The sequence below is a fragment of the Heloderma suspectum genome, chromosome 9, assembly GCF_057233095.1.
Source record: "Heloderma suspectum isolate Gila_16-S chromosome 9, 16-S_ref, whole genome shotgun sequence".
NCBI lineage: Eukaryota > Metazoa > Chordata > Lepidosauria > Squamata > Helodermatidae > Heloderma > Heloderma suspectum.
In genome coordinates this window covers 4,860,315-4,888,121 of record NC_139466.1, presented here as the reverse complement: position 1 = coordinate 4,888,121, position 27,807 = coordinate 4,860,315, and the positions used below count along the sequence as shown (strand labels likewise).

At 48.5% G+C, this 27,807-nt stretch overlaps 1 protein-coding gene across 1 annotated transcript in view; it reads left to right on the top strand.

The window, feature by feature from the left end:
- Positions 1 to 938: 938 nt before the first annotated feature.
- Positions 939 to 27,807, top strand: part of HS6ST2 (heparan sulfate 6-O-sulfotransferase 2) — a 229,874-nt gene continuing 203,005 nt past the window's right edge. The window contains exon 1 of the mRNA XM_084813589.1: positions 939 to 1,477. Coding sequence (XP_084669715.1) covers positions 939 to 1,477 — 539 coding nt within the window. The remainder of the gene's footprint in view (positions 1,478 to 27,807) is intronic.

Sequence of the window (27,807 nt, the reverse complement as noted above, 5' to 3'; positions counted from 1 at the left end):
GCAACTCCCGGCATCTCCCAGCCAGCATGGCTGGCTGGGGGATGCTGGGGATTGTCATCCAACGCATCTGGGGGGCACCTGCTTGGGGAAAGTAGACCTAAAGCACCAGCCCAGGGGTGGCGCAGATTCTGTGGGTTTCGAGGGAGGCAGGATGAAAGGCTGGCCAAGGAGGAGGTGGAGGTGGCCGGGGAGGGTCCCACACTGCGGCGCGGCAGGGAAAGGCCAGGCGGGGCAGGGAGGAACGCGCGGCTGGCGGAGGGCGAGGTGCCCGGCGGGCGGGGAGGGGGCCTGCGGCGCCAGCGGCGCGCAACGAGTTGGCAAGGCGGTGGGGCAAGAGCCCGCGCCGCCCGAGAGCGCCTGGGCCGGGGCGCGCGGCGGATCGGGGCGCGGGAGGGCTCCCAGTTCCGTGGCCAGGGGCGCCTCGGTCGGGAAGGTCTCGGGCAGGAGCGCAGCGCAGCGCCGCTCGCCTCCGAAGAGGCCAGCCCGGGGTGGGGGGCGGGAGGGAGGGACGCAGGCAGGCAGGCGGCGCGCGTTGCACAGGACAAAGGCTTCTGCGGGAGAGGCCGCTCCTGGGCGGGGACTGCAGCCGTCGAGGGCGGGCCGGGGGCGGGCGCTGGAGCCGCAGCGGGCGGGCGAGCGGCGGAGTCGGCGAGCGGCGGTGCCAGCGGCAGCAGCTGCGAGCGGCAGCAGCAGCGAGGCCGGGGAAAGGCGGCGGCGGCGGCAGGAGCGAGCGACGGCGAGGCGGCGCTGCCCCGGTGCGCTCGGGCCGCGCGCCCTGGCGAGGCGCGCCCGCCGCGGCCGGGAAGCGGGGCCCGCCCGGACGGCATGGGGGAGGTAGCGGCGGCGGCGGCGGCGGCGTGGGCGGCGGCGGCTCTGGCGCTGCGCGGCGGCGGCGGCGAGCGGTGACCGGGGCCGGCGGCGATGCGCCCGCCCTGGCCATGGAGGAGCGCTGGCACCGCGTGCTGCTGGCGCTGCTGATGCTGCTGCTCTTCGGCGGGCTGGTGCTGCAGTACGTGTGCCCGGGCAGCGAGTGCCAGCTGCGGCAGCGCCTGGCCGGCCGCGCCGCCTCCGCGCCGGCCGCGCTCTCGCGCCCGGGCGGCGGCGACCCGTACCGGGCGGAGGACGAGAGCCCGGCGCGCTTCGTGCCGCGCCTCAACTTCTCGGCCGCCGAGCTGCTGCGCCGCGTGGACTTCCACATCGCCGGCGACGACCTGATCGTCTTCCTGCACATCCAGAAGACGGGCGGCACCACCTTCGGGCGCCACCTGGTGCGCAACATCCAGCTCGAGCAGCCGTGCGAGTGCAAGGCCGGCCAGAAGAAGTGCACCTGCCTGCGGCCGGGCAAGCGCGAGACGTGGCTCTTCTCGCGCTTCTCCACCGGCTGGAGCTGCGGGCTGCACGCCGACTGGACCGAGCTCACCAACTGCGTGCCGGCCGTGGTGGACAGCAAGAAGGACGCCAAGCTGCGACCCACCAGGTGAGGCGGGCGCGGGCCCGTCGGCCGCGAGCCGAGCCCCCCCAGGCCCTGGGGGACGGGCGGCGGCCGGGCGCCCGCTGGCCTGGCAGGGAAGCCCCGTGGACCGGCGGCGGCGGGGCCCCCGCCGCGTGAAGGCGCAACGGCGCTGCGCGCGCTGGCCTGCGAAGGGGGTGCGCTCGTCTCCGCGCAGCCCCTTTTCGGAGCACGGGGGGACGGAGCGGGGGACCGGCTGTAAACAAACAAGCGGACGCCGTCTGCAGAGTCGGGGGCCCGATCCCGAACCAAGGCTCCGGGGATCGTCTCCTGCGTGTTCTGAAGGGTGCTCACCTGGAGGCACGTCCCAGTCAAGCCAGCGGGGCCTGTTTTTGAGTAGCCGGGGTGTATGTGCGTGGTGTTTAAGGCGAAAGCCTTAAAACAGCTGCGAGGGTGAATCCGGCCCTCTCGCGGGCCTAAACCCAGCCACTGAACTCTGCAGACCACACATTGCATTTGCGAGGAGGCTGTGAAAGGCACCTTTTTCTGGGTAAAAGGGCCCCTTCTTACTGGAGAGGATATTTAGTCCCACAGAATACTTGACCTCTTTTCTTCTCCCTGCTTTTCAGTCTCAGTTATGAGAAATTGTCATTAAAGTCAGTCACAGAAGTGGAATATCTAGGACTGTGCAGCAATGGTGTTTGGTTTTTCTTCGTTGGTTTTAAACGGTGATCTTGCTCTTTTATGTTAGGCAAATATTTGCTTCTTTCTAACTGCAAGGTTAAGTTGCCCACTGGCTAGTACTCAGATCGAGCCCCAAAAATGAAAAACTGAATGTATACAGCTACTGTCCAAGAAGGGGCACCTATCTCTTCTTTTAGGCCTGTTCTATTTGCAGAGAGATTCTTCTACTACAACGAGTTAGAAGATATTACCAAGCAGATTCAAAGTCCTAGGCATCTAGGAAATTTTTAGAATTTTTTGCAGGCTCATGAACAACTTTCTTCCCTATTCTAAAAATCACCATCCTGCCTGTCAGCTAACTTCCCCCCAAGATGGCCCAAAATTGTTTCATCATATTGCAGTAATGTCCAAAACAGCTGTTTGCATTCAGCAACAGTACAATTGTCTGATGGTTTCAGGTGTCTCACTGTAGTAGATAACCTCATCCAGTGGGAAGACAGTTAAAGATGTTGCAAGTTTGGGAGGGTGACCAGGTGAACCCCTCTTTGCGGGCCAAGCTGGTCTTGTAATGTCTTTAGGCACTTTCCTCTGGAAAGGCTACTCTCCATCTCTTGTTGATGTGCGCTGTAGTTAGGGAAGGTAAGACTGCTGATCCTTGCAGCCTCATTCTTTGGTTTTGAAAGTGTGCATGCGCGTGTGTGTTCCGTCTGGGATTGCATTCTCCCCTTTCCCCACTTCCAATGGGAGCAGTATATTTAGTGCTTGGCGTGATAGGGACAGAGAACCTGAACCTTTCATATTTATATATTTATAGATATAAATGTGAAAGATGCAAAGTTCATTTCTTCCTTGCTTTCCAGAGACCGCGAGAGAGGCGCCATTCCTCACCTAAGACATTTGTTCCTCCTAGAGTTTTGGCTTTACTTGAGTCTCCTGATTTCCTCCATTTGTTCGGCCCGTCTACAGACAATCAGCTGGGAGAACACGAGAGGTTTATGCTTGCCAATCCAGCCCTTTTTGTCTCAGGAAGTGTGATAGCAGTTTGCCGGTTGTACTGCAAAAGCAGAGCTCCCACCGAGCATACAGAGGTGCAGTTTTTAATAGCGAAATGCTGCTGTTGCCGAGTGGGCCCATTTTGGGAGACGGATGGCATGAGCGTTCCTGAAGTCCAGGGTCTCTCCCAATAATTTAATGTCGTGTCTGTTTGTTTGCTCTTTGTTCTGTGTGTTGGCACCTGCGTTACCTTTACCGAGCTTAGTCCCTGATATAAAAGATCTTCTGTCTGGGGCTGGAAACCTGTTCTGACTACAGTGAGATAATGCGCCAGGAGATCCCCCCCCCCCCCGGGTGCATTCTGAGTCGCTCTGATGTGTGAAATGTGTTGAGATCACAAGCACAACATGCACAGATCAGCACCGAAGCACTGAATCCCAAACGCTTGAAGATGGAGCTGCATATGTATTTGGGCCAACCGGAGCTCCTTTAGGAGGCTGTAAAGAGGAAAGAAGGGCTTTACAGTGCCACAGGCGAGGCAGGGACCCTTCCTAAAGTGGCTGTCTGGAACAAAGAAATGTGCAGGCAGTTCCACTCATCTTCAGCAGGGATCCTCAGACAAAGCCTGTGGTTTGTCCCAGTCATGTCTTATGAGCAGTTTTGGCTGTGCCAGTTCTAGAAGGCCCACTGTTTGAGATGCATTTGTCTGGTGGCTCCTTGGGGTTCTTTACTTTCTACCCCATACAAATGGGACCTGATCCTTTGGTAGGTTCTGTTTCCTTTGTTGGCTCTGAGGGACAAATCGCTCTGCAAATCAGCCACCTGGTGATGTATTTCCAGGTTTTCTTTGCCAATCCTTCCCTGTTTCTTTTGGGTCTGTTATCAGAACTAAAGCTGCAGCACTGGCACAAAATAAAGCCAGCCAGGCATACTTAATTTTTTTTTTTTTTTTTAGAAAGCCATGGATTTGAACACTGTCAATTATTTGCCATAAGAAGCAAGGTAACTTCTTGCTCCTGAACTGGATTTGGGTTTTCTGTTTGGCACTTTCTGGGATTGAATCTGCTAGATATGAGCAATTGGTCCATCATTTAAAACAACAACAAAGTTTAGCCATTAGTGATAATGAGAATTGTGGGTAAGGGGAATAGTCCCCATTACAAACAGTGTTTTGGGATGCCTTAAAAGAAGTATTTGATTGCTATCATTTACCTTTGTAATTAAAAAGCTTATGTGCCTGGGACTTAAGATGTTTTGTATGTGATTATTATTACATAGGTAGGAGCCTGTGAAAGACAGAATGTGTGTGTGTATATAAGAAGCCACGCTGTGATATTCTGTGGCTGGCAGAGACACTGACAGTGTTTCTACTTAATATTTATTCTGCCCCACAGTATCTGAACCGTCAAGTCAAAGCACAGATTTATTTGAAACTGATTGTGTGTGCGCCTTTCTAGAATTTCTTTTCCGCTGGTTGACACCACGCTGCCATCTATGGAGAAGGCTTAGAATCATGACTTTCTGCCATCCTTCCAAGATGAGATCTCTTGGCCTGTTTGTGTGTTCCAGCCTTTCTTTGTCTTCTGGGTGCCTTTTTGGAATTTCTCTTTCTCTCTCCTTGGAGTCGCTTTTCAGTTGCAAATCCGTTGAGGAAGAAAGGCTCTTAACTGTGCTCCTCAATCCTTTATTTAATTCAAGTCTACAGTTGAATTTATAGGCAGAAACAGAAGCTACCAGTTTTGTTGAATAGGTTTCTGAATGGTACCGAACCCTCTCCTCCCTTCCCCAAGCTTGGTGTGCCTGCTTTGGGGAAAGAGAGGGGTGTGCAATGAGTAAAACTATAAGTAAAATAAGAGCGACTCTTTCCTTTGTCAGAACTTCTTGTTGACAAGCAAATGCAAGATTGAGGAAAGGCATGTTGTAAATTGTGGGGAAATCAGCTGAAAAACTCTTGAGCTGCTTCATTCCTTGGCCTATGCCCAACAAAAGGATGGTTATAGCATCCTTATAACAGCCTTGTAAGTAGGACAGTGTAGTTCATTTTTGTGAATCGCCCAGAGAGCTTTGGCTGTTGGGCAGTATAGAAATGTAAGAAATAAGTAAACATATAATCGCCCATGTTTGAAGTGCAGGGAGGACTCGTCTGAGGCCCTGTTAGGGAAGGACCGTAACTCAGCAAGTAGAGCCCCTGCTTTGTATGCAGAAGATCTCTGGTTCTGTCCCTAGCCAGTGATGGGAAAGGTGCAGGAGACCATACTGGGCTAGGTGTTCAAATGACCTGCCATAAGGAAGCTTCCTGTGTTCTAAGGAAGCTAAGATTTGAAACAGACACCTCAGGCTCATAGCTCACATTCTCAACAATTAGTCACACCCTTACGTACATCACTTTAATGGAGATTTGAACATAGCTGAGGACTTGGTCACCTGTGGCGAAGGAGATGCGCTTCCAGGCGATCAGGTGGAGAGATTATTTTGCAGATGCAAAGAGAGTTGGTGGTTGTTGGCAGCCAATGTGCCACTGATGACTAAATTTAGGTATATATGTATTGACATGTGGGCTAGTGAAATGTTTTGGCAACTGATGTGAACCATGTAGCAGCTTGCGATGCCCGGGCCAAGCAGAAGCCAGTTCGAAGCCCTGCTGTGCTGAACTTTGGCAGAGTTTCTGCTTCTTAAAAGGCATTTTAAAACAACACACACACACATAAGTTTCACTGCCTATGTACTCTTTTTTTTAACATTTTAATAAAATAATTGCACAGCCTGCTTAATAGCAATGGTGACACTTTTTTCCAAAACACTATCTTCTTGATGAGCAATTATTGTGATTGCAGCTTGTGCTTGCTAAAAAAGGAAACAAGGGTGTGAACAACCATTCTGTTCCCTCCTCCTCACACCTGTTAGATGAACTTGTGTTCATTTTCTTTGTGCTGTCAATTTAACAGTCACCAGCTGGTGAGGGATTAGCCAAAGTTCTTTGCGCTGAGATCAGGCAGAAATAAAAGCTCTCTCTGTGTGTGTGCATGTATGGATCAGGAGTGCAGAAAATGTTTGAGGTGGGGGCTGAATTGCCCCCCACTGTCCCCCTTAGTGGGCTGGATGACATCAGTGGGCATGGCCACGACCTCTGACATTATCTCCCCGCCCCTGTCCATTTCGCCTTTCACCAAGCTGAGAGAGGCATGGAGTTCCATGCCTTTCTCAGCATAGAGTGAGGGATTCAGCCAGTGCTGGGAGGAACCCAAGGCAGCTGAGCCTCCAGCTTCGCATGCCACGTGTTGCTTTCACAGGGGCAGTGTCTGGCACATGGACAGAATTGGTTGGCACCACGCTCCCTGCATCCCTTTGGTTATCTCCAATCAAAGATCGGAGATAACACCGGGGATTCCTCCAGGCGGTGAGGCTTGGAGGCCAAGTGCCATCCCTGGAGGAATCCAAAGAGTCTCCACTGGGCAGATGTTTCTCCATCCCTGGTGTAGATGCTGCATAGAGCCACAGGCCTACGTTCCATTTGGGCTTACCTGTATTCTTATGCTACTTGTCGATTCCTCTGAAAATCTTTCTATAGCTTGTCAGTAGGAGTCGACCATACCGGGTCAGGTGGGCCAGTAATCTGACTTAGCAGAAAACGTTATTATCATATGCGCATATATATCTGTACCGTAGTGGTAGAGCACATGCCTTGCATGCAAAAGGCCCCATCATCATAAAAATGGGTAGCAGGCCTGCCAGAGCAGACCAGCCTTCCCCAACCCGGTGCCCTCCAAAAATGTTGGATTACAACCCCCATCATTGGCTGGGGATGTGGGTGTTTTAGTCCAACACCTCTAGAGGGCACCAGGTTGGGGAAGCCTGAAGTAGCCAACAGCAAGATCTTAATTGGATGCTGTCTTAGGAGTTTATCTTGAAAGGTGGTTTTATAAATGACCTAGATCAATAAATTGTATCCTCACAACAACCTTGTGAAGTAGGCTAGGCTGAGAGAGAGAGAGAGAGGGAGAGAGAGAGAGTTACTAGCCTGAGGTCAAGCATGGGCCTCATGGCTGCATAGTGATTTGAACTCAGTTCTCCCCAGTTCTGGTCTGAAACTCTAACCCAAGGATGGGAAACCTGTAGCCCTCCAGAAGTTGCTGGACTACGACTCCCATAAGCCCTAACCATTAGCCATGCTGACTGGGGCTGATGGGAGCAGGGCTGGCTGGGGAATGCTGGGAGTTGTAGGATTTTTTTTCTGTCTAAACTTGCATAGGTTTGCGCCCTTAGTACTTAACACAGCTCCTTGCTCTCCTTTTCTTGCAACTTCCTGGGCTTGCGTAACCAAGCGGACGAGCGATGTTTGAGTTTGCTAGGATGAGATCGCCACTCTTCTCGTTCCTGATTCCTGTTTGCGATCATGGCTCTGCGCGAATGGGAAACTTGCACAAATTGAGCAATGATCGAATGGGAGATTTGCACGTTTCCCCAAATCTGTGCAAATTAGGAAATTTGCACAAATCAGACTGAGAATCGGGACCGAGAAGGACATGAGCGCGTGTTTGACAGTTTATGAATATTTACAGCGGACGTATCCTTGTGCTTGCGTTCAGGGCTTCGAATGTTTTGTGAGCAAAAACAGAATTCTCATAATCCCTATAACGGATTGCTTTAACTCATATACACTGAAAGAGATCCCTTTGTCATGAAACTACTGGGGAAGTTCTCTGGTAGGTAGGCTCTTTCTCCTCCAGCTTGAGGAGCTTTTCTTTGTGTCAGAAGCAAATCATTCCAGATCTTTCTTAAATGCTGCAGTAGAGTCTGTGACGTGTTAATGCACAGCGGTGAACTCTTGTTGTGGAGAGCAGGATTCTCTAAAGAGTTCTAGTTAACTATGTGGGGGAAGGAAGGCGCTTACTTAAAATGTTTCTCTGAAATCAGAGGGTAAAATCCAAAATAAGTCCTACTTAGAGTAGGCCATTAAAGTGAATGGGACTTAAGTTAGTCATGACTAACTTAAGTCCCATTTATTCCAATGAGTCTGCTCTAAGCAGGACTTGCGTTGGATTTTACCCAGGTGCTTGGCATGGTGGATTTCCTCAGCAAGAGACTTTTGCCTGCATCTAGAAACTTGGGTTCAACTCCTGCTCAGCTAAGCAGTTCACTGGGTGGCCCTTGGAAAACAGTTTGTTGCCTCTCAGCCTGATTTTCCTCACAGTGTTGAGGTGTCACCACTTTGAACTCCATTGAAGAAAGGTGAGTATAGATGGGATCAATATCTGATATTTTTATTTGAAAGGCAACTCAGGCCACTTCTCTATGCCATGCATTTGGAACCGGTTTGTCATGACTTGCCCCAGTGAATCATGGTAACTGTAATTCTGTGCTTAAAGACATCAGCCTCGTTATTATCTGCAATTCCCAGGATAACCCATTTAACCAGCTATGACAGTTAACCAGGTTTGAAAGTGGATTAAAATTGTAGTGTAGACATGTTGGCCACAGGAATGTGTCTCCAGTGGCTCTCCCAATCCTGTTTCCATTTCCGGGGTGAACCTACTTTGGATCAGTCTTAAAGTGTTTGTTTGTTTTGTATGTTTGTATGCTGTCCTTTAGCCAAACAATTCCCATGAAAAGTAGGACTTTTTTCTGCCTAAACAAGCATAGGATTTCAGCCTTACCCCAGACAATCACATTTTCTCCCTAATCCATTCTCCCATAATAAACCCCCAGGGACTTGATGGTGTTTAAAATATCCATCTAAAGGTCTGCTGCAAAGGGCTCAAATTTGCATTCAGCCATGAAGGTCACTGAGTGGTCTTCGGCCATTCACTGTCCTGGTTCATTCATAATGCTAGCCCATGGTTTCTTTAACCCATGGCTTGTTGTCCTATCCAGGGTTTGCCTGGCAGATGATTGAGCAAACCATGGTTTGTTTCCTTAATCCCTGGGTTGTTTGTTTCCCTCCTCCTTTGCCTGCTCCCTCCCTGTATACCAAATTAGTTTGTGGCACTGTAGCACTGGCATGCAGAACAGCTGGGTTTGTTTGTTTTTACTACTCTTGTCTGTGAAACAACCCACAGGTCTGGGTTCACACACAATGACAACCATGGTTTAAACAACCCAGAATCCTCAACCCAACAACAAACCATGGGTTCTTTTTCTGGGTTGTTCGTGGTTGACAAACCATGACTTGTTAGTGCGGCCATGTTCACACATCACAACAACCCAGAATTCAACAACCCATGGGCTAAATAAACCATGGGTTAGTGTTATGTGTTAACCAGGTCACTGTCTCTCAGGATTCTGCCTCACAGGGTGGGTGTGAGAATAGAAGTTTGGGGACACCATCTGTGTGTACTGCATTGAGCTCCTTGGAGGAAGAGTAGGATAAAAATGTAAATTAAATCTGAAAGGCAGTATTGAGAGAGCAGGTGTTAGTAGGGACATACGAAGAGCTGTGCTGGAGCAGACCAGAGGCCTAATCTAGGCCACCATTCTGTTTGTCCGGTGGCCAACCAGATGCCACTGAAGGCTACCAATGGCTACTAGTCATGATGGCTATATATTCCCTTCAGTATTGGAGGCAGTCTGCCTATGTACACCAGTTGCTGGGCAACATGGGTGGGAGGGTGCTGTTGCACTCATGTCCGCCTCGTGGGCTTCCCACAGGAAGCTGGTTGGCCACTGTGTGAACAGAATGCTGGACTAGATGGACCCCTGATCTGATTCAACATGGCTCTTCTTATGACCATGGGAAGTCCACAACCAGGACCTGAGTGCAATAGCACCGTCCCGCTCGAGTTTCCCAGCAACTGAGATACAGAGACGGGCTGCTCAAGGAACAAGACACTTAACGAGCTGAATGGAAGCGGAGATGTGTCTGACTTGGTTTGGGGCCAAGGGTGAAGCGGCTAAGTTCTGTGAGCAGGGGCTGTTCCGTATTTCTCTGTTTCTGAAGGATACAAAGTGGTCTGCCGGTGTCGACGGGCACTTGTTTCCCAACCCTTCAAAGCAGAGGAGGAGGAAGAGCCTTTTTGGAGCAGCCCCGTATAGCTGGGAAGTTGGGCATGCTGCCGTGTTTCAAGCAGTGGTGACTTGGGAATTCTGGTCTCCTTTGCAGCAGACCTTTAGATGGATATCTGAAACACCAACGAGTCCCTGGGGGTTTATTATAGGAGAATGGATTAGGGAGAAAATGTGATTTTCTGGGGTAATTTGATTGTAGAAACCACAAAGCTTCTGGCAAAGAGAGCAGAAAACAATATGTTCTGTGAGTTTGGTGCTTTTTGTTTTGTTTTGTTTCTTTTAAAAAAAAACTGGGCAAGAGAGTGTCAGGGAATTGAGAGCTTTCCCAGCCTCAGCTAATTATTATAGAAAGCATCTACCTAAGTTGTCTATAGCAATAAATCCAGGGGTCACATTGCATATGGCAGGTAGGGAGGCGGGGAACAAACTACCACCACCAGCAACAGTAGCAGTTGGGTTAAGACAGGACAAGTGTGTGACAAGCTATGCTGGAGGCTTCCAAGATACCACAGGCTCCTGCAAGCTTTCCTACATCTTTAGCTGAGTTTTCCTTAACAATGACAACAACCCAACAGCAATAATCTCAGGTCATCATGACTGTGCATAATGAGCAAATGCACGTAAGGAGAAATTGAAATGAAACCTTACACTGTGAAAGCTGCTGAGAACATCCTAAGCCCATGCTGGCCCATGGCCCAGGCTGCCTGGGCATGATGGGAATTGCAATCCAGCACATCTGGAGGGCATCAGGCTGGGGAAAGGTGTGCTAAGCCATGCAAATTCTTCTCCCATCTGTAGCACCATCTGCCACAGCTGACACAAGTGGAAGTGAAGCTGAGCGTGTAAATGGAGGCTGAAATTTTAATGTGGTTTAATGGTCACTCCCTCTCAGCAGGGAACCTTGGGGAGTGGAGGCCTGAGGAAGAGTCTCAAACAGAATTCCCAGCATTCACTGGGGGCTGCGAATTAGTGATGGCCACCAATTTGGATGGCTTTCAAAGTGGACTGGACAAAGTCATGGAGGAGAAGGTTAGTAGTGGCTACAAGTCCCAATGACTAAATGCTACCTCCAGTATCAGGGACAGTATGCCTGTGTGCACCAGTTGCTGGGGAACATGGGTGGGAGGGTGCTGGTGTGCTCATGCCCTGCTTGTGGGTTCCTGGTCGACAGCTGGTTGGCCACTGTGTGAACAGAATGCTGGACTAGATGGACCCTTGATCTGATCCAGCACAGCTGTTCTTATGTTCACCAGACTAGAATCCCTAGAACTCATTGGGAGAAGCCATGATGATTAACCTAGATAAATCCAGTGTCAGAGGCAGCATGCTTCTGTATCCATGTTGCTGGGAGCATGAGTGAGAGGTGGCTAATGTCCTGCTTGCGGACTTCCCATAAGTATCTGATTTGCCACTGTGCTGGCTAGGGGATTCTGGGAGTTGTAGTCCAATACATCTGGAGTCCCCCAGGTTGGGGCAGGCTAGTAGGAATGGATGAATTTCAATTGTGCTTTCTCCCATATTACGTTTTTTTAAAAATCTCACGGTCCCCCCACCCCATCTTACTTATGAAGAAATGTGCCAATTTTGGCAAGTGCTTATCAAAGAACAAATCGAATGAAATTCTCAGCCGTCTGCTCTGGCCCAATTCAAGAGGTACAGCTCTTCCTAGCGTGGAGAGGACCATGTTGTGCGTGCCTGTCATGTAGTTATTGAAGATAAGGAGCCTGTATGGAAAAAAAAGAGACCTTAATTCAGGGCCACGAACATGGCTGAATACACAGAGATTCAAACCCAGACTGCTAAGAGCTCAGCACTCAAAGCCCTCTGCCTTCATGGGCGAATCAGTGAGTTTTGCTTTCTCCAGCATTCCATATTTTAAAAACAAACCTGAAGTCCTTTTTGTCCTGTTTATGAAGAAACTTGCAAGTTTTGGTACGTTCTTAACCAAAAATGAACCAAATGTCATCCTCACCCATCGCTTTTATGTAGCTGTTGCTCCAGACCTTCGTTCCTCAATCTGAGCAACTTGTCGGTGAGGGAAGGTACTATGTGGACACCTGTCTCAATCTCTTGCCTGCTGTGTCATCTGCCTCTGGCCCTTTATCAGCCTGTTGGGATTGTGCCCTCTGCCTCTGACCCCACTGGGCCCTGACACCAGATGGGGTGGGGAAGCATGCAGTCCTGCCCACGCGCCGCACCATCTAGGCCTCATGTCCCTTGGCTGTAGTGGAGCTGTGCCTGCCTCTGGAATTCAAGGTGGGTTTGCAGTGCTCTCCAGTCACTCAGAATCACCCTAATTTTTGATGGCAGTGATGGGGGGTGAAAGTGCAATTGCCTTTAAAAGCGACTTCAGTTGTCAAGTATGTTTCCCCATTCTTGCGGTAGATGTCATTTTAATAGTCCTCTTCCATCAATAATGCTCACGAGTCCCACGGATACATTTTGGGGAGGGAAGGAAAGAGACAGAAGATCTGAGACAACAACGGAGCAGACAAATGGGCAGCGGCCAGAAACGGCAACTTCATAGGCCCGTAACGCAAGGTTTCTGTTTAGAATATTCTGCTGTCGCTGCTACATGGTCACCAGCCCTGTCCACGAAAGCAACCCAGGTAGTTACTTGGGTTGCTGTGTGTGTCTGCATGCACCAGCAAAGGGCCACTGATGAAACTACAGCCTGTGGTGTGTGCTCCCACTGGCAGGGAGGGGGCTTGGCAAAGATGGAGGTGGACTTCGGAAGGTGGGGGGGCCCTGGAGAAGGGTCTCCGGAGGCGCTCTGCAAATGTTTGGGCAGGCTTGTGCTGTGGGAGCCGTACTGCGGGAGCCACACTGCTGTTGGGTTGTAAAGGTGAAAGCCAGCACCTCGAATTGCATCCAGAAAGAAATTGGTAACTTTTAGCATACTGGCACATTCATCAGGTCTGCTGGGTATGTGATACAAAGGTCCTGATCCAGACACTGGTTGTAAACCTTGGCCCCCGGCCTTAAGAACATACAAAGAGCCCTGCTGGATCAGACCGGAGGCCTGTCTAGTCTAGTTGTCTGTTCCCACACTGGCCATCCAGATGCTGGCCCACAAGTAGGACATCAGTTCCCTCCTGCCCATGTTCCCCAGCAATAGGTATACAGAGACAGGATACCTCTGATCTTGTAGCCATTATGGCTAGTAGCCATTGGTGTCTGTGTGCCAAGCATGTCCAAGTAGCTGTTAGGGCTAAGAAAATTAATTGGAGTGATCCTCCCTTTAAGAATTCTGTGTAAGGAGTTTGCCATATTATGGGATGCTGGTGTTTTGTGCAGGGATGTACAAATCTTGTTAAATCTGTTCTGCCTGTGTTTTGCAAATTGTCAGATGTCTTTTGTTCCATCATCCCCTCATTGACAGAACTGCATTTTTTAAACCAGCATTTCATTCTACTTGCATTAATTTGCAAGTGCGCATTCGTGCTAATATGAACTTGTGCAAATGCGCTGATCTGCATGGGGTTGGACTCGATGATCTTATAGGCCCCTTCCAACCCTACTATTCTATGATTCTACGAACTACTGCACATAAGTTAGTGCACATTAGTGCAAGTGCAAATCAGCACGAATGTGAAAAATTGGTCCTCGAGGCCATGGAATTTGCATGCCTCGAAAAAAGCTGGTTTGCTGCAGGATCCGCAAATCCAGACTCATTTGAGTCCTTTTCAGATTTCTCCGACATCCCTAGCTTGTCATAAAGCTGTATGTGAAGTGGAATATGGAGTTATATCAGCACTGCTTCCTATCTGCTGAGTTGACTAAATTGTTTTCTTGGGTGTTAATCTGACAGTGGGGGGGGGGGCTTATCCCTACTATTCCTGTGTCATCTTCTTTTTGTTTGCTGATTAAACCAATGTATGCAAATGAGCTGTGAATAACATTTCTCACTCCATAACAGTGCTAGCTCAGTTTTGCTGCTCTAAGCAAAAAAATATTCCCCCTCCCCTTTTTGTGTGTAGGATTCTCAGCTGTGTCTGAAGTGAATACAGTGAGAGGGAAGAGAAAATTGAGAAAACCACGAGGCCGGAGAAAGAGAGATCCATCACTCTGGGACAAGGAGCAGCTGTGCCTGCAATAGGGGATCCTTCTCCCCCACCCCAATGTCAGGGTTGGATTGGAGCCCAGAGAGCCCCAAAGCAGTTCTGATTCTGAGGAAGAGATAGAAACCGCGGGAGAGGAAGCTGAGCGCTGTTCAGAGGAGCAGCCAGGTGGAGAGCCCCCCCAGTTCACATTCCTGAGAGTAATAGTGACCCTGGCAGGGAGAGGGAGGCGCAACAGCAGTTTCTGGATGCTAAGAGCCTGTGCAGCTTCAAGCGGGAGATTGGGGTTGGACTCGATGGCTTTGTAGGCCCCTTCCAACCCTACTATTCTATGATTCTATGAGATGGCGTGTGCTGAGAGAAGGCGCTCAGCCCGCTTGGCGCGACAGCAACAGCAGTGCCCTGATGCCTCACAGGAAAGGGGTGGACTCTCTCCTCCTAGCCCATAAGTACAGAGGTTTCCTGCCTTCCCCTCCAAATGGAGATCAACTGATTCCTAAGGCTAGAACCCCCGAGTAGGCAGCTTTCTTAAGTCTCACTCCTAGGATCAAGCACTTAGCATCTGTAAGCATCATTAGGTTGAATGGGAATAAAGCCTTGGAAAAGAGCCCTATTGTCTGCGTGTTGATGCTCTGGCTGCCTGAGGATTTCAGAAGGTGGCAGGGGCAACCTCCCGACAGCCAAGTGCCAGCAGCCACCAGTACCGAGTGTTCAGCTAGCTCATGATGACTATATATTGCCTCCCTTGCCTCTTTATACCAGTTTCTGGGGAACACTGGCTGGAGCGTGCTGTTCCCCTCACGCCCTGCTTTTGCGGGCTTCCCATGAGCTTCTGGTCGGCTGTCGTGGGAGCAGAGTAAGGATGTACGAAATTGGCCTTACCTGGCTCCGCCGGGTTCCGCTGGGGGGGGGGAGGCGCTCTGTCCCTCCCCCCGGAATCCTGGCCGGCTGGCTCCGCTCCACAGGGATTTCGCAAAGCTGCCGGCCGGCTCCGCCAGCAGCCGGACATCCGGCTGCTGGCTAGCAGGGACGCAAATGGTGGCGGCCGTAGCCACCGCTGTTTGCGTCCCTGTAGTCAGCCGTGATAGGCTACGTAAATCTTTATGTAGCCTATCACATCTGTCTTTAAAAACAAAACAAAAACACGCGTACGCAAATGGTGGCGGCTACGGCTGCCGCCATTTGCATTCCTTAGTTTGGCCCGTCTTAGTCTACGTAAATATTTACATAGACTAAGATGGCGAAAATAAGGGGAACGCAAATAGTGTAGCGGATTCACTTATTTTGGCCCATCTTAGTCTACGTAAATATTTATGTAGACTAAGACGGGCCAAAATAAGGAACGCAAATGGCGGCAGCCATAGCTGCCGCCATTTGCATACACGTGTGTGTTTTTTTTTTTAAAGTCAGACGTGATAGGCTACGTAAAGATTTACGTAGCCTATCTTGTCATTTTTGTTTTTGTTTTAACCTAGCCATGATAGGCTACGTAAATCTTTACGTAGCCTATCACATCTTTTTTTTTTTTAACACTGGAAATGGCGGCGGCGGCAGCCGGTCAGAAGACCGGCCGCCACCGCCACCGAAGCCGCCGCCAGAGCTGCCGCCACCCGAAGATCTGCCTCAGGTAAGTCTCATCCCGGGGGGGGGGGGATCCACGGGGGGGGGCGGGGGGGCAGGCCATTCTGCCATGGAGTTCGGGGAATTCTCTGCCATCCCTAGAGCAGAGTGCGGGGCAAAATAGGCCTTTGGCTTGATCCAGCAGGGCTTTTCTTTCGTTTCTACGTTCTCTGATAACATGTGGCAACTCCTGTTCTTAATAAACCTTTTGAAAAGTCCCCCTAAACCAGAGGCAGACCCATAGACCAAAATACTGCACCTATTGGGCAGTATCCAACTGGGTTGTTCCATTAGCACACATGATGTTCTGCTAGCAGAAGCTAGGTTCTGAACTATGCGCAAGAGAAGAATCCAGCTAGAGTTACATTTGTGCAAGCACGGTTGCCGAAGCAGTTGTGCATTATGCTTATTTATTTATTTAAAACATTTGTATCCCGCCCTATACCATTAAGATCTCAGGGGAGCGTTGTGCAAGCCATTGTGCAGAACTCTAGTGCAAGCCATTGTGCAACTGCTTGCCCAGCTAGTTGTGCAAGCTCAATGGGCGACCACTTGTGCAACAGAAAGATTCAGTGGAGCTTCACTAGCACTATTTGGGTTTGCGGAATGACACCGTTAGATGCTGACCTTGGACTTATAATTATGTGCCGTTTAATTAAGTTTGATGGTGCTGGTGGGACTTAGGGCACAATCCTATCCATGTTTAGACAGAAGAAAGTCCTACATCTCCCAGCATTCTCCAGCCAGCATGGCTGCCTGAAGAATGCTGGGAGTTGTAGGACTTTTTTCTGTCTAAACATGCTTAGGATCGTGCCCTTAAGCACAGTAAACATCTGCTGGCCTGGGAACTTATTCTCTCCCTGTCTGGATTCTGGTTGCAGAGTATTTACTGACATGTTTAAAAGCAGCTGCATGATTCTAGTGGTGAAAAACTCCTGAATGGCTTGCATCTGTATAAAGGTAAAAGCGTGGCTTTGTGGGAAGATAGGTTGCTGGAGTTTGCTTGGTGCTCTGAGCTAGCACGAATTATTCATTATGTTTCATTTCATCCAATCTGTCATTTGTGCCAGTTCTTATTTAGGAGTGGATGATTTCCACGCATAAGCAAAGCTTTTGAGTGCTTGGCTGAAGCAGTTTTTCTGTACATCAAGCAACATTCTTTTTGCTTTTCGGGGATATTATAAATTTTAAAATGGTGCTATAAATGATTGCTTGCAATGGTACTGAAATACATCTAAGCTGTAGGGGAGATTCATATTTATGGCTTGCGATCTGTTCTGAACTTGTCAGTGTGTTATATTAAATTATCAAATATCGTTTGAACTTGGGAGAATAATGGGTGGGTTTTTAAATAAATAAAATGTAGGTGGTGGTGAAGCTTTGCTGTGCAGATTTTGATTCCGACGTGTATTAGCTGAGGTTAATTTGCCCCTCATTCATTTAAATCGGAATTGTCAGGAATCGTGTTCTCGGCTGATGTAAATGGCTGCAAGAGGAAGATATTAGTACACCTGATTGCTTTTTAAATTTGACTACCAGAGATGCTCCAGCGTGCCGAAGAGAATTGCTCCGTTTCTTGCGAACAGAACAACGCCTAATGAATCACTTCAATGTACTTTCCTGAAAGAAAGCAGAGCAATTTAAATGTGCGATGCATTGATTTACATCAAATGGATGAGGTTTTGGTGTGCCATCCATTGCATTAATTCTGGTTTCTCCAGCAACTGTAATAATAAAGGCAGTCCTTCGATGCGGCATTCGCTCAAATTAACTCGTGTAGATCACTGCAGCTTCACACAGAAATGGCGAAGTTAACATGCTGTGGAGGGAATTCCATCTGTAGTTGGAACTTTTTTTCCCTTTCTTTTTTAATTGGAGAGTTGTGTGTGTGTGTGTGGGGGGGGGGGGGGTGTTTGCAGAAACCCGTGCCAGTAGATTTCCAAGTGGGGCTGGGTGTGCGGAATAAGAAGCCAGGGATTCTCAGATTTGAAACAAAGCAGGTCTTTCTTTTATTCTTCCTTTCTTTAAAACAGAAATAAGCTCAGTCTGGATTCCAAGGGCTTCTTGTCCAACTTCCAGGGAGCCCTTTGTCCCCAGGGGCTCCTCCCTGCACTAGCAGCTTTCTCCCTTGCAAGCTGCAGTGCAGGTAAAGGGCTCCTTAGCCCCCTTCCCTCTGTGTGAGCCAGAGGCTCTCTTGGGATTGATTTATTACTATGCATTTCTGTATCTATAGCATTTTTATCCTGCCCTTCACCAGAAAGGCTGCCAGAGCAGTTTACAAAGATTAAGAAATAAGGCAGTCCCTGCCTACAGGCTTGCAATCTAAAAAAACATGACACAAAAGGAGAGGGGTTTTGGAGGGAGGAGGAAAAAGCATATTCAAGCACGAGATTCTTTGTTGCAAAGAGGACACTTCGCGTACACACATCACTGTTGGCTCTTATGCCTGAACCAAGAAGCTGACGGGTGGGAGTGAACGCAGCTGAGGCTTGTAATGGGAGATGGCTCTTACTGGGAACACAGGAAACTGCCTTCGTACCTGGTCAGACGATCTATCCATCTAGCCAGAGTTGTCTACCTGGAGTGGTGGCGGCTTTCCAAAGTCTCAGGCAGAGGAGTGTCCTTGCCATCAACTGCTGCTGGAGTCCTTTTAATTGGAGATTCCAGGGATGGAACCTTTTGCATGCAAAATATCTCCTCTACCTCCAGTGGAGGCTGGTGGCTCCAATGTCAGCGGGGCATCAGCACCTTGGAGAGCTCCTTTAGAGTTCTGACCAAAACCCAGAGCAGATTCACCACCCCACTGACATCGGAGCCACCAGCCTCCACTGTCTACCACAGAGCATTAGTCCCTTTTCATTGCTGGCTGGGCGGGGAGGAAAGGGGGTTAAAAGGTGCTTTGGATGTCAGAGCTCCCATTGGAATGAGTCAGTAGGTGGAGCCAATGTGACGGCTCATCCAGCCCCTTCTAAAACCCAAAATATAGCTCCTTTTTCTTTTCTTTTTTAAAGGCTAATCCTTTAGCGCTTTCACAGACATTCCAGGCAGCATTTCTGGAGCGCAATGGGATTGTTATTGGGTACAAGCAATTGCTGATGTTGTCGTGTTACCTGGGTAATGGCCAGGTGTAACCAGGTGCTAGAAGTTTTCAAATGACAAACGAGTGATGCTGAAGATGGAATCAGCAGTGGTTTTACAGGGCTGCATGGCAAAACATCTGTGGCTTTTCCTTGTTTGGGTGTTAGTGTGTGTGTGTGAGTAATATTTGGTTTGTGCAGTGTGTTTTTTTAAATTTCTATCTGATTCTTCCTAGATCATCATATTTATGTCCAGTGCCTCCTTCAGTGGTAAAGCTATTCTGGCATCTCTTGCTCACACACATTGGCTGCAATCTTTAATCTATTGATCCATTTGATCAAAAAAAAAAAACCCTTCAAAAGGCACTGTGCTAAACCAGACAGCAGATCTCTTAAAAAAAAAAAACTTAGTTTAATTAAACTCTCTCTTAAAAGCAAGCTTTCAAAAGATGCATTCCCCTTTCTCAGGCAGAAGGGAATGCCTGTTCCAAGGTGACTTCTGCTACAGCACGTGTGGGCATCGTCTGAAAAGAAAAGTATGATATTTGTTTAAAAGCTATTATTGTTGCCACATAGACATTTAATTAATCTATTAACTAAAACTCATACGAATAAGATTTCTTTAATCAAATTTCAGCCCTGTGCCTCACCAGATACAGTCTCTTCAATTTGTCTCCTTGAATTTTGCTTAAATTTCTTCCCCATTGAACAACAGACAACATATAACACCTCTTCCACTCTTTATCAGTAGGTGAAGTTTTACTTTGGCATTTTCGTATTTTGTTAATGTGCAGAGGACTTCTTTTTCTGCCTTTGTATGTGCTTGTGCATACAACAAGAGTTTTAAGAGTGCTCTGCTAACTATTGGGTCTCCCCCCACCCCAATCTTATAAGCTCCTGTGCTGTTAAAAATGGTGTCCATCTGGATTAGCATGGCATTTGCATATTTTCAATAAGAATGGAACTGCTGGGTCTCTGCCCCTTCCCCTCACCACCAAAGAGCTCTGAAAATTCATTAGTGAGCCAATTACAGGCCCAAATGTCCAAAGGGATCTGGGATGTGATTCAAATTGCATTACCTTTTTGGCATCTGACTCTGAAGGAGATATACTATAGATGTGATCTAATGGCACTTATATAGCTGAGGGAGCTAATCCTGCGGCATTAAACTGTCTTGTTCATTCTGGTCCAGGTAATGCAGTGCAGAAGAAACTTAGTTGTTTTTGCAAACTCCCTAGTAGAGGAAACATGATGAGCTCTCAGTCAACTGACTGCTGTATTACTTGGGGTTGCAGTTACACCCCAGTGCACTTTTTGTTGCAGAATCTACACAGAAGTAGACCCATAGTGTAGCCCTTCTAGGACATTGTTTGCTACTGTACAGGTGACAATGTCCCCCAGTTTCAGCCATTTAACCATTTGCAGTTTGCTTTCTGTACACAAAAAGCCCTTGAGAAAAGAAAAAAACCATCCCTCAAACCCCCAACTGAGTCTTGTGTAAAGGATGTATTTTTTTTTTTGTCCCAGCCAATGCAATTGGGCTGTAGTTCTCTTTACATTTATCTACTATTTATTATTACATTTATATCCCGCCTTTTCCATCTTGCAATGAACCCAAGGTGGCTTGCCTGATCCTTCTCTCCATTTTATCCTCATAACAACCCTGTGAGGTAGTTTAGGCTGAGGGTCAGTGACTGATCCAAAGTCACCCAGTGAGCTTCATGGCTCAATGAGGCTTTGAACCCAGATCACCTGTGTCCCAGTCCAACACTCCAACCATTACAGTGGCTCTCTACATGTTACATTGAATGTGTGCACAAGGGATGTTCAAATAGCCCCCCTTCACACATATACCCAGTGTACCTGCTGACCTCACCTCCATTATCAGCCGTGTGTCCTGCCCTAGCTCCTGCATGGAGCTCCCAGAAGAAACTAAGGGTAGTATCCAGTGTTAGCCCTACTTACATTAGACCCATTGAAATGAATGGGACTTAGGTTAGTCATGATTAACCTAAGTCTCATTCATTTTAACAGGTATATTCTAAGTAGGGCTAACATTGGATACTACCCTAGGTTGCAGCAGTGGTGGTGCCTGGAAAGCCTTGATCATGTCTGGCACAGCAAGGTCATGTCTGATGAGGCACAGTCAGGTTAGGCAATGCAGACTCCCAACAGGCCAGGTCAGGCCTTTCAGGACCCTGGACAGATCTATGCTGGCTGAAACTCAGCTAGGAAGAGCTGTTGTCTCAGCAGCATGCAGAAGCCTCCTGAAGACTGGCAGGTCTGGACCTGTTGTTAACTCTACCCCCTCTGAGGAGCTGTCTGTTTCTTAAAGGGCCGCTGTCCAGTTCTGCAGCTGCTGGCTTCTGTGGCATGGAGGTAGGGATGTCAGAGAATTTCGCCACGAATCTCGGGGAGGCCGAATGCCAGCGCATTCGGCCCCCCGAAATCGGTGGTGAAACGGTCTGCCACCCCCCCAGGACGGGACTTGTGCGAATGTCCCTGGCGGCGGCTGCGGTGGCCGGTCTTCCAACCGGCTGCCACCGCTGCCATTTCCAGTAAAAAAAAAACAACCCCCCCCCCCAAAATGTGATAGGCTACGTAAATGTTTACGTAGCCTATCACGGCTGAGTAAGCAAAAAAAAATGCGCGTACGCAAATGGCGGTGCCCATGGGTGCCGCCATTTGCGTTCCTTATTTTGGCACATCTAGTCTATGTAAACATTTACATAGACTACGGCGAAAATGTTTACGTAGACTACACGTGCCAAAATAAGGAACGCAAATGGCGGCGCCCATGGGCACCGCCACTTGCGTACGTGCGGTTTTGTTTTCTGGTTTTTTTACTCAGCCATGATAAGCTACGTAAACATTTACGTAGCCTATCACGGCTGATTGCAGGGACGCAAATGGCGGCGGCTATGGCCGCCGCCATTTGCATTCCTGGCCAGCCAAGATTCGCGGCGGGAGGGATGGGGCGCCTCCCCACCGGCCAGAATTTCGGGGGGGAGGGACGGGGTGCCTCCCCCCTGGCCAGAATTTCGGGGGGAGGGACGGAGCGCCTCCCCCCCACCGCGAATCAAATTTTGGGCAAGGTAAGTGACTTTCGTACATCCCTACATGGAGGCAGTGAGGACTGCATTGGAGGGATGCCTTCTGAGTCGAGGAGACTGGTAAAGCCATATCCTCTGGCCTGGTAGGTCCTGGAATAGAAGATGATGGGTTACTAGATGAAGCCTCCTCCCCCTCTGAGTCCCCTTCTGAACCAGTGGGGAGGAGGCTGAAGAATATGGCACCCTGCCTCTGACACCCACATGTTCAGCATGACATTTGAAAAGGGGCACTCACACATGTACATGTGTATGCCTGTGGGTGTTTCACCCTATCGGGAACCTTGACCACACAGGGGCCCCAATGGCTGCTTGCTTGGGGCAAGTAGCAGTCCCTACCGCTTTCAGTAAGCAGCAAAATGCACAAAGTCTTCTCATCCCTCCCACTGCTGCCTGTTTGCTTATGACATCCCAGCAGCTGCCACTGCAGAGTGCTCCTTCGCCCTGATTGGGAACACCCAGATAGGTCCCCTCATCATCCACAGCATGGTGGGTGGAGAGAGGGCCTTTTCTATGGTGGCACCAAGCTCTTCCAAGGGATGCTTGCTTGGCTTTGTCAGCTTTCCAGTGGGCAACTGAGATGCCCCCTTTTCAATGGGCATTTGGTGCCACAACTTAAGATGCCGTTTGGCTGCTGAGGTTTTTGATAGGATGTGGTGTGTTTGTGTTTAAAATAATTTTTAATTTTTGCTGTTGACAATCCATTTTTAGTTCGTGTATTTTTGTAAGTCCTTGGTTATATCTTTTGCTGTTTTGACAGATTGTGGGAGATGTGTGTGTGTGTTTACAATTTTAACTTTTGCTGTTGACAATCCATTTTTAATTTGTAGGTGATTATATCGTTTGCTATTTTGATGGATTATGGTATGTTTGTGTTTAAAATAATTCTAGTCATTTCCTTCTCCTTTGCCGCCCCTCAGTTGTGGAATGACCTGCCCGTTGAAGTGCGCCCGCTGACCTCTTCGAAGGTCTTTAAGCAGGAATTAAAGACTCTGTTATTCCGGCAGGCCTTCCCTTTTGAGAACTCTTGTTCCTTTTGCTGACTCTTGCATACTGTTTTTAAGCTGTGTTGTTTTTAAGCTGTGTCGTTTTTATTGTAGGATTTTTTGTTAAACTGGTTTTAGCTCAAAGTTGTCTTTAGTTATATGTTGTTTATGAATTTTGTGTGCGTGCTTCTGTGTAAATGGCTTTTAAACTTTGTCTATTGTGTTTTAATGTCTGAGCTTTTGTAAACAGCCCAGAGAGCTTCGGCTAGGGGGCACTATAGAAATGTAATAAATAAATAAATAATAAAATAATAGTTTTTGCTGTTGATCCATTTTTCATTTCTGTGTTCTTTGATTATATCAGGAGTGCAGAACCTCAGCCCTGGGGGCCAAATCCTGCCTGCTTTGGCTCCCATTCTGTCCCTCCAGGGTTCCCCAGAGGGCCGTGCCCCCAGCTTCACCCCCTTAGGTGAAGCTTCACCAATTGTTTGGTGGCTTCCCAGCTTTTGTGCAGTTTTCCCCAGTCTAGACGCTTGAAATGACCCTCCTAAGGTTTAGTTACCGGCAGCAAGAGGTCTAAGCGACAATGTGCTGGTCTTGTTGACCCCGCCCCTTTCCCCATTGGCCCCACCCACCACTAGAATACAGCCCCCAAGAGCTTGTCCAAAATGGAATTTGACCTTTGGGTTGTAAGAGGCTGAACACGCCTGGGTGATGCCATAGGCTGCCGTGATCGTTTTGGTAGAAAGACGGGATGCAGATAGCTGAGGTACACTGTGTATTTCAGCTATCAGTTGGGGGTTATTCACAAGGCTACGCAGCCACTTTTTGTTCACAAAATCCACTGGGAAAGGCAGACACTGAGGGCTCCTCTCTTTTGAACCAGACTGCCTTCAAAAGTTGGAGCAGAGGTTTCAATCCATATTGGGAGATTTCTATGGACGTTAAAAGGTGTCCCCAGCCAGTCGTGTCCGACTCTAGGGTGCGGTGCTCATCCCCGTTTCTAAGCCGAAGAGCCAGCGCTGTCCGAAGACGCTTCCGTGGTCATGTGGCCGGCATGACTGAAAACCGAGGTGCACGGAGCGCTGTTACCTTTCCCGCCCAGGTGGTACCTATTTATCTACTTGCAATTTCATGCTTTCGAACTGCTAGGTTGGCAGGAGCTGGGACTGAAGACGGGAGCTCACTCCGTCACGCGGCACTCGGGTCTCTAACTGCTGACCTGCCGACCTTCCAGTCTGCAGTTCAGCGTCTTAACCACTAAGCCACCGCGGCCCACAACATTACAGGTTAACAAATCTAGAATAAAAGGCAGGGGTTTATATAATGTCGAGGGATGATCCCAGCAAAATGCATGGATAAGGTGGAGAAGAGGTGGAAGGGGAAGGGGTTCCACTGGTGCACAACCCTTTCAGTTCTGCACCAGCACCTTGCAGTTAATCTGTTAAGGGTTGTGCATCTCCATTCATTAAAGGAATTCCCCACAAAGCAGAGATCCGTAACTGGAGGCCCTGAGGCTAAATAAGTTCTCCGGGGTGTTGTTGTTGTTGTTCAGTCGTTCAGTCGTGTCCGACTCTTCGTGACCCCATGGACCATAGCACGCCAGGCCTTCCTGTCCTGTGCTCTCTCCCGGAGCGTGCTCAAGTTCATATTCATTGCATCAGTGATGCTATCTAGCCATCTCATCCTCTGCCGTCCCCTTCTCCTTTTGCTGTCAGTCTTTCCCAGCATCAGGGTCTTTTCCAGGGAGTTTTCTCTTCGCATTAGGTGGCCAAAATATTGGAGCTTCAGCTTCAGTATCTGTCCTTCCAATGAGCAGTCAGGGTTGATTTCCTTTAGAATGGACTGATTGGACCTCCTTGCAGTCCAGGGGACTCGTAAGAGTCTTCTCCAGCACCACAGTTGGAAAGTATCAATTCTTCGGCGCTCAGCCTTCCTTATAGTCCAGCTCTCACAGCCATACATTACTACTGGGAAAACCATAGCTTTGATTAGACGGACCTTTGTTGGCAAGGTGATGTCTCTGCTTCTTACTATGCTGTCTAGGTTTGCCATAGCTTTCCTCCCAAGGAGCAAGCGTCTTTTAATTTCATGGCTACAGTCACCGTCTGCAGTGATCTTGGAGCCCAAGAAAGTAAAATCTGTCACTGCTGCCATTTCTTCCCCTTCTATATGCCAGGAAGTGATAGGGCCAGATGCCATGATCTTAGTTTTTTTAATGTTGAGTTTCAAACCAGCTTTTGCAGTCTCCTCTTTCACCCTCAACAAGAGGCTCTTTAGATCCTCTTCGCTTTCTGCCATTAGGGTGGTATCGTCTGCATATCGGAGGTTGTTGATAATTCTCCCAGCAATCTTAATTCCGACCTCTGATTCATCCAACCCGGCATTTCTCATGATGTACTCTGCATATAAGTTAAATAAGCAGGGTGACAATATGCAGCCTTGTCGTACTCCTTTCCCAATTTTGAACCAATCGGTTGTTCCATGTCTGGTTCTTACTGTTGCTTCTTGACCCTCGTACAGGTTTCTCAGGAGACAGGTAAGGTGGTCTGGTACTCCCATCACTTTCAGAATTTGCCACAGTTTGTTGTGATCCACACAATCAAAGGCTTTAGCGTAGTCAATGAAGCAGAAATAGACATTTTTCTGGAATTCTCTTGCTTTCTCCATGATGCAGTGAATGTTGGCGATTTGATCTCTAGTTCCTCTGCCTCTTCTAAACCCAGCTTGTACTTCCAGTAGTTCTCGGTTCGCATACTGCTGAAGCCTAGCTTGTAGGATTTTGAGCATCACCTTGCTGGCATGTGAAATGAGCGCAATTGTGCGGTAGTTTGAACACTCTTTGGCGTTGCCCTTCTTTGGAATTGGAATGTAAACTGACCTTTTCCAGTCTTGTGGCCACTGTTGAGTGTTCCAGATTTGTTGGCATATTGAATGCAGCACTTTAACAGCATCATCTTTTAGGATTTTAAATAGCTCAGCTGGAATACTGTCATCTCCGCTAGCTTTGTTGTTACTAATGCTTCCTAAGGCCCACTTGACTTCACTCTCGAGGATGTCCGGCTCAAGTTCAGTGACCGCACTATCATGGCTATCAGGGACATTAAGATCTTTCCTGTATAGTTCTTCTGTGTATTCTTTCCACCTCTTCTTAATCTCATCTGCTTCTGTTAGGTCCCTGCCTTCTTTGTCCTTGATCATGCCCGTCTTTGCACAAAACGTTCCCTTGAGATCTCCAATTTTCTTGAAGAGATCTCTAGTCTTTCCCATTCTGTTGTTTTCCTCGATTTCTTTGCATTGTTCATTTAAGAAGGCCTTCTTGTCTCTCCTTGCTATTCTCTGGAACTCTGCATTCTGTTGGGTATATCTTCCCCTTTCTCCCTTGCTTTTTGCTTCCCTTCTTTCTTCAGCTACTTGTAAAGCCTCCTCAGACAGCCACTTGGCTTTCTTGCATTTCTTTTTCTTTGGGATGGATTTCGTTGCTGCCTCCTGAACAATGTTACGGACCTCCGTCCATAGTTCCTCAGGCACTCTGTCTATCAGGTCTAATCCCTCAAATCTATTCCTCACCTCCACTGTATATTCATAAGGGATATGATTTAGGTCATACCTGAACAGTTTAGTGGTTTTCCCAACGTTCTTCAATTTAAGCCGAAATTTTGCAAGAAGCAGCTCATGATCTGAGCCACAGACAGCTCCAGGTCTTGTTTTTACTGACTGTATGGAGCTTCTCCATCTTTGGCTGCAAAGGACATAATCAATCTGATTTCGATATTGACCATCTGGTGATGTCCATGTGTAGAGTCGCCTCTTGTGCTGTTGGAAAAGAGTGTTTGCTATGATCAGCATGTTCTCTTGGCAAAACTCTATTAGCTTTTGTCCTGCTTCATTTTGTACACCAAGGCCATGCCTGCCTGTTATCCCGGTGATTTCTTGACTTCCTACTTTAGCATTCCAATCCCCTATGATGAAGAGGACATCTTTTTTTGGTGTTAGTTTTAGAAGGTGTTGTAGGTCTTCATAGAACCGATCAACCTCAGCTTCTTCGGCATCAGTGGTTGGGGCATAGACTTGAATTACTGTGATGTTGAATGGTTTGCCTTGGAGTCGTACTGAGATCATTCTATCATTTTTAAGATTGTACCCCAGTACTGCTTTTCCCACCCTTTTGTTGACTATGAGTGCTACTCCATTTCTTCTAAGGGATTCTTGCCCACAATAGTAGATATGATGGTCACCTGAATTAAATTCGTCCATGCCTGTCCATTTTAGTTCGCTGATTCCCAAGATGTCGATGTTCAATCTTGCCATCTCATGTTTGACCACCTCCAGCTTACCTTGATTCATTGATCTGACATTCCAGGTTCCTAAACAATATTGTTCTTTACAGCATCGGATTTTCTTTTTACCACCAGACACATCCACAGCTGAGCGTCCTTTCGGGTTTGGCCCAGCCACTTCACTCTTTCTGGCGCTACTTGGAAATACCCTCTGCTCTTCCCCAGTAGCATATTGGACACCTTCCGACCTGAGGGGCTCATCTTCCGGCGTCATCTCTTTTAGCCTTGTGATACGTTCCATGGGGTTTTCTTGGCAAGAATACTGGAGTGGGTTGCCATTTCCTTCTCCAGTGGACCACATTTTGTCAGAACTCTCTGCCATGACCTGTCCGTCTTGGGTGGCCCTGCACGGCATAGCTTATGGCTTCACTGAGTTACGCAAGCCCTTTCGCCACAACAAGGCAGTGATCCATGAGGGTTCTCCGGGGTGTACCAGCTGCCAACTCAAAGGCAATAGGTGAATCTGTGGAGAAGACAGCAGCTT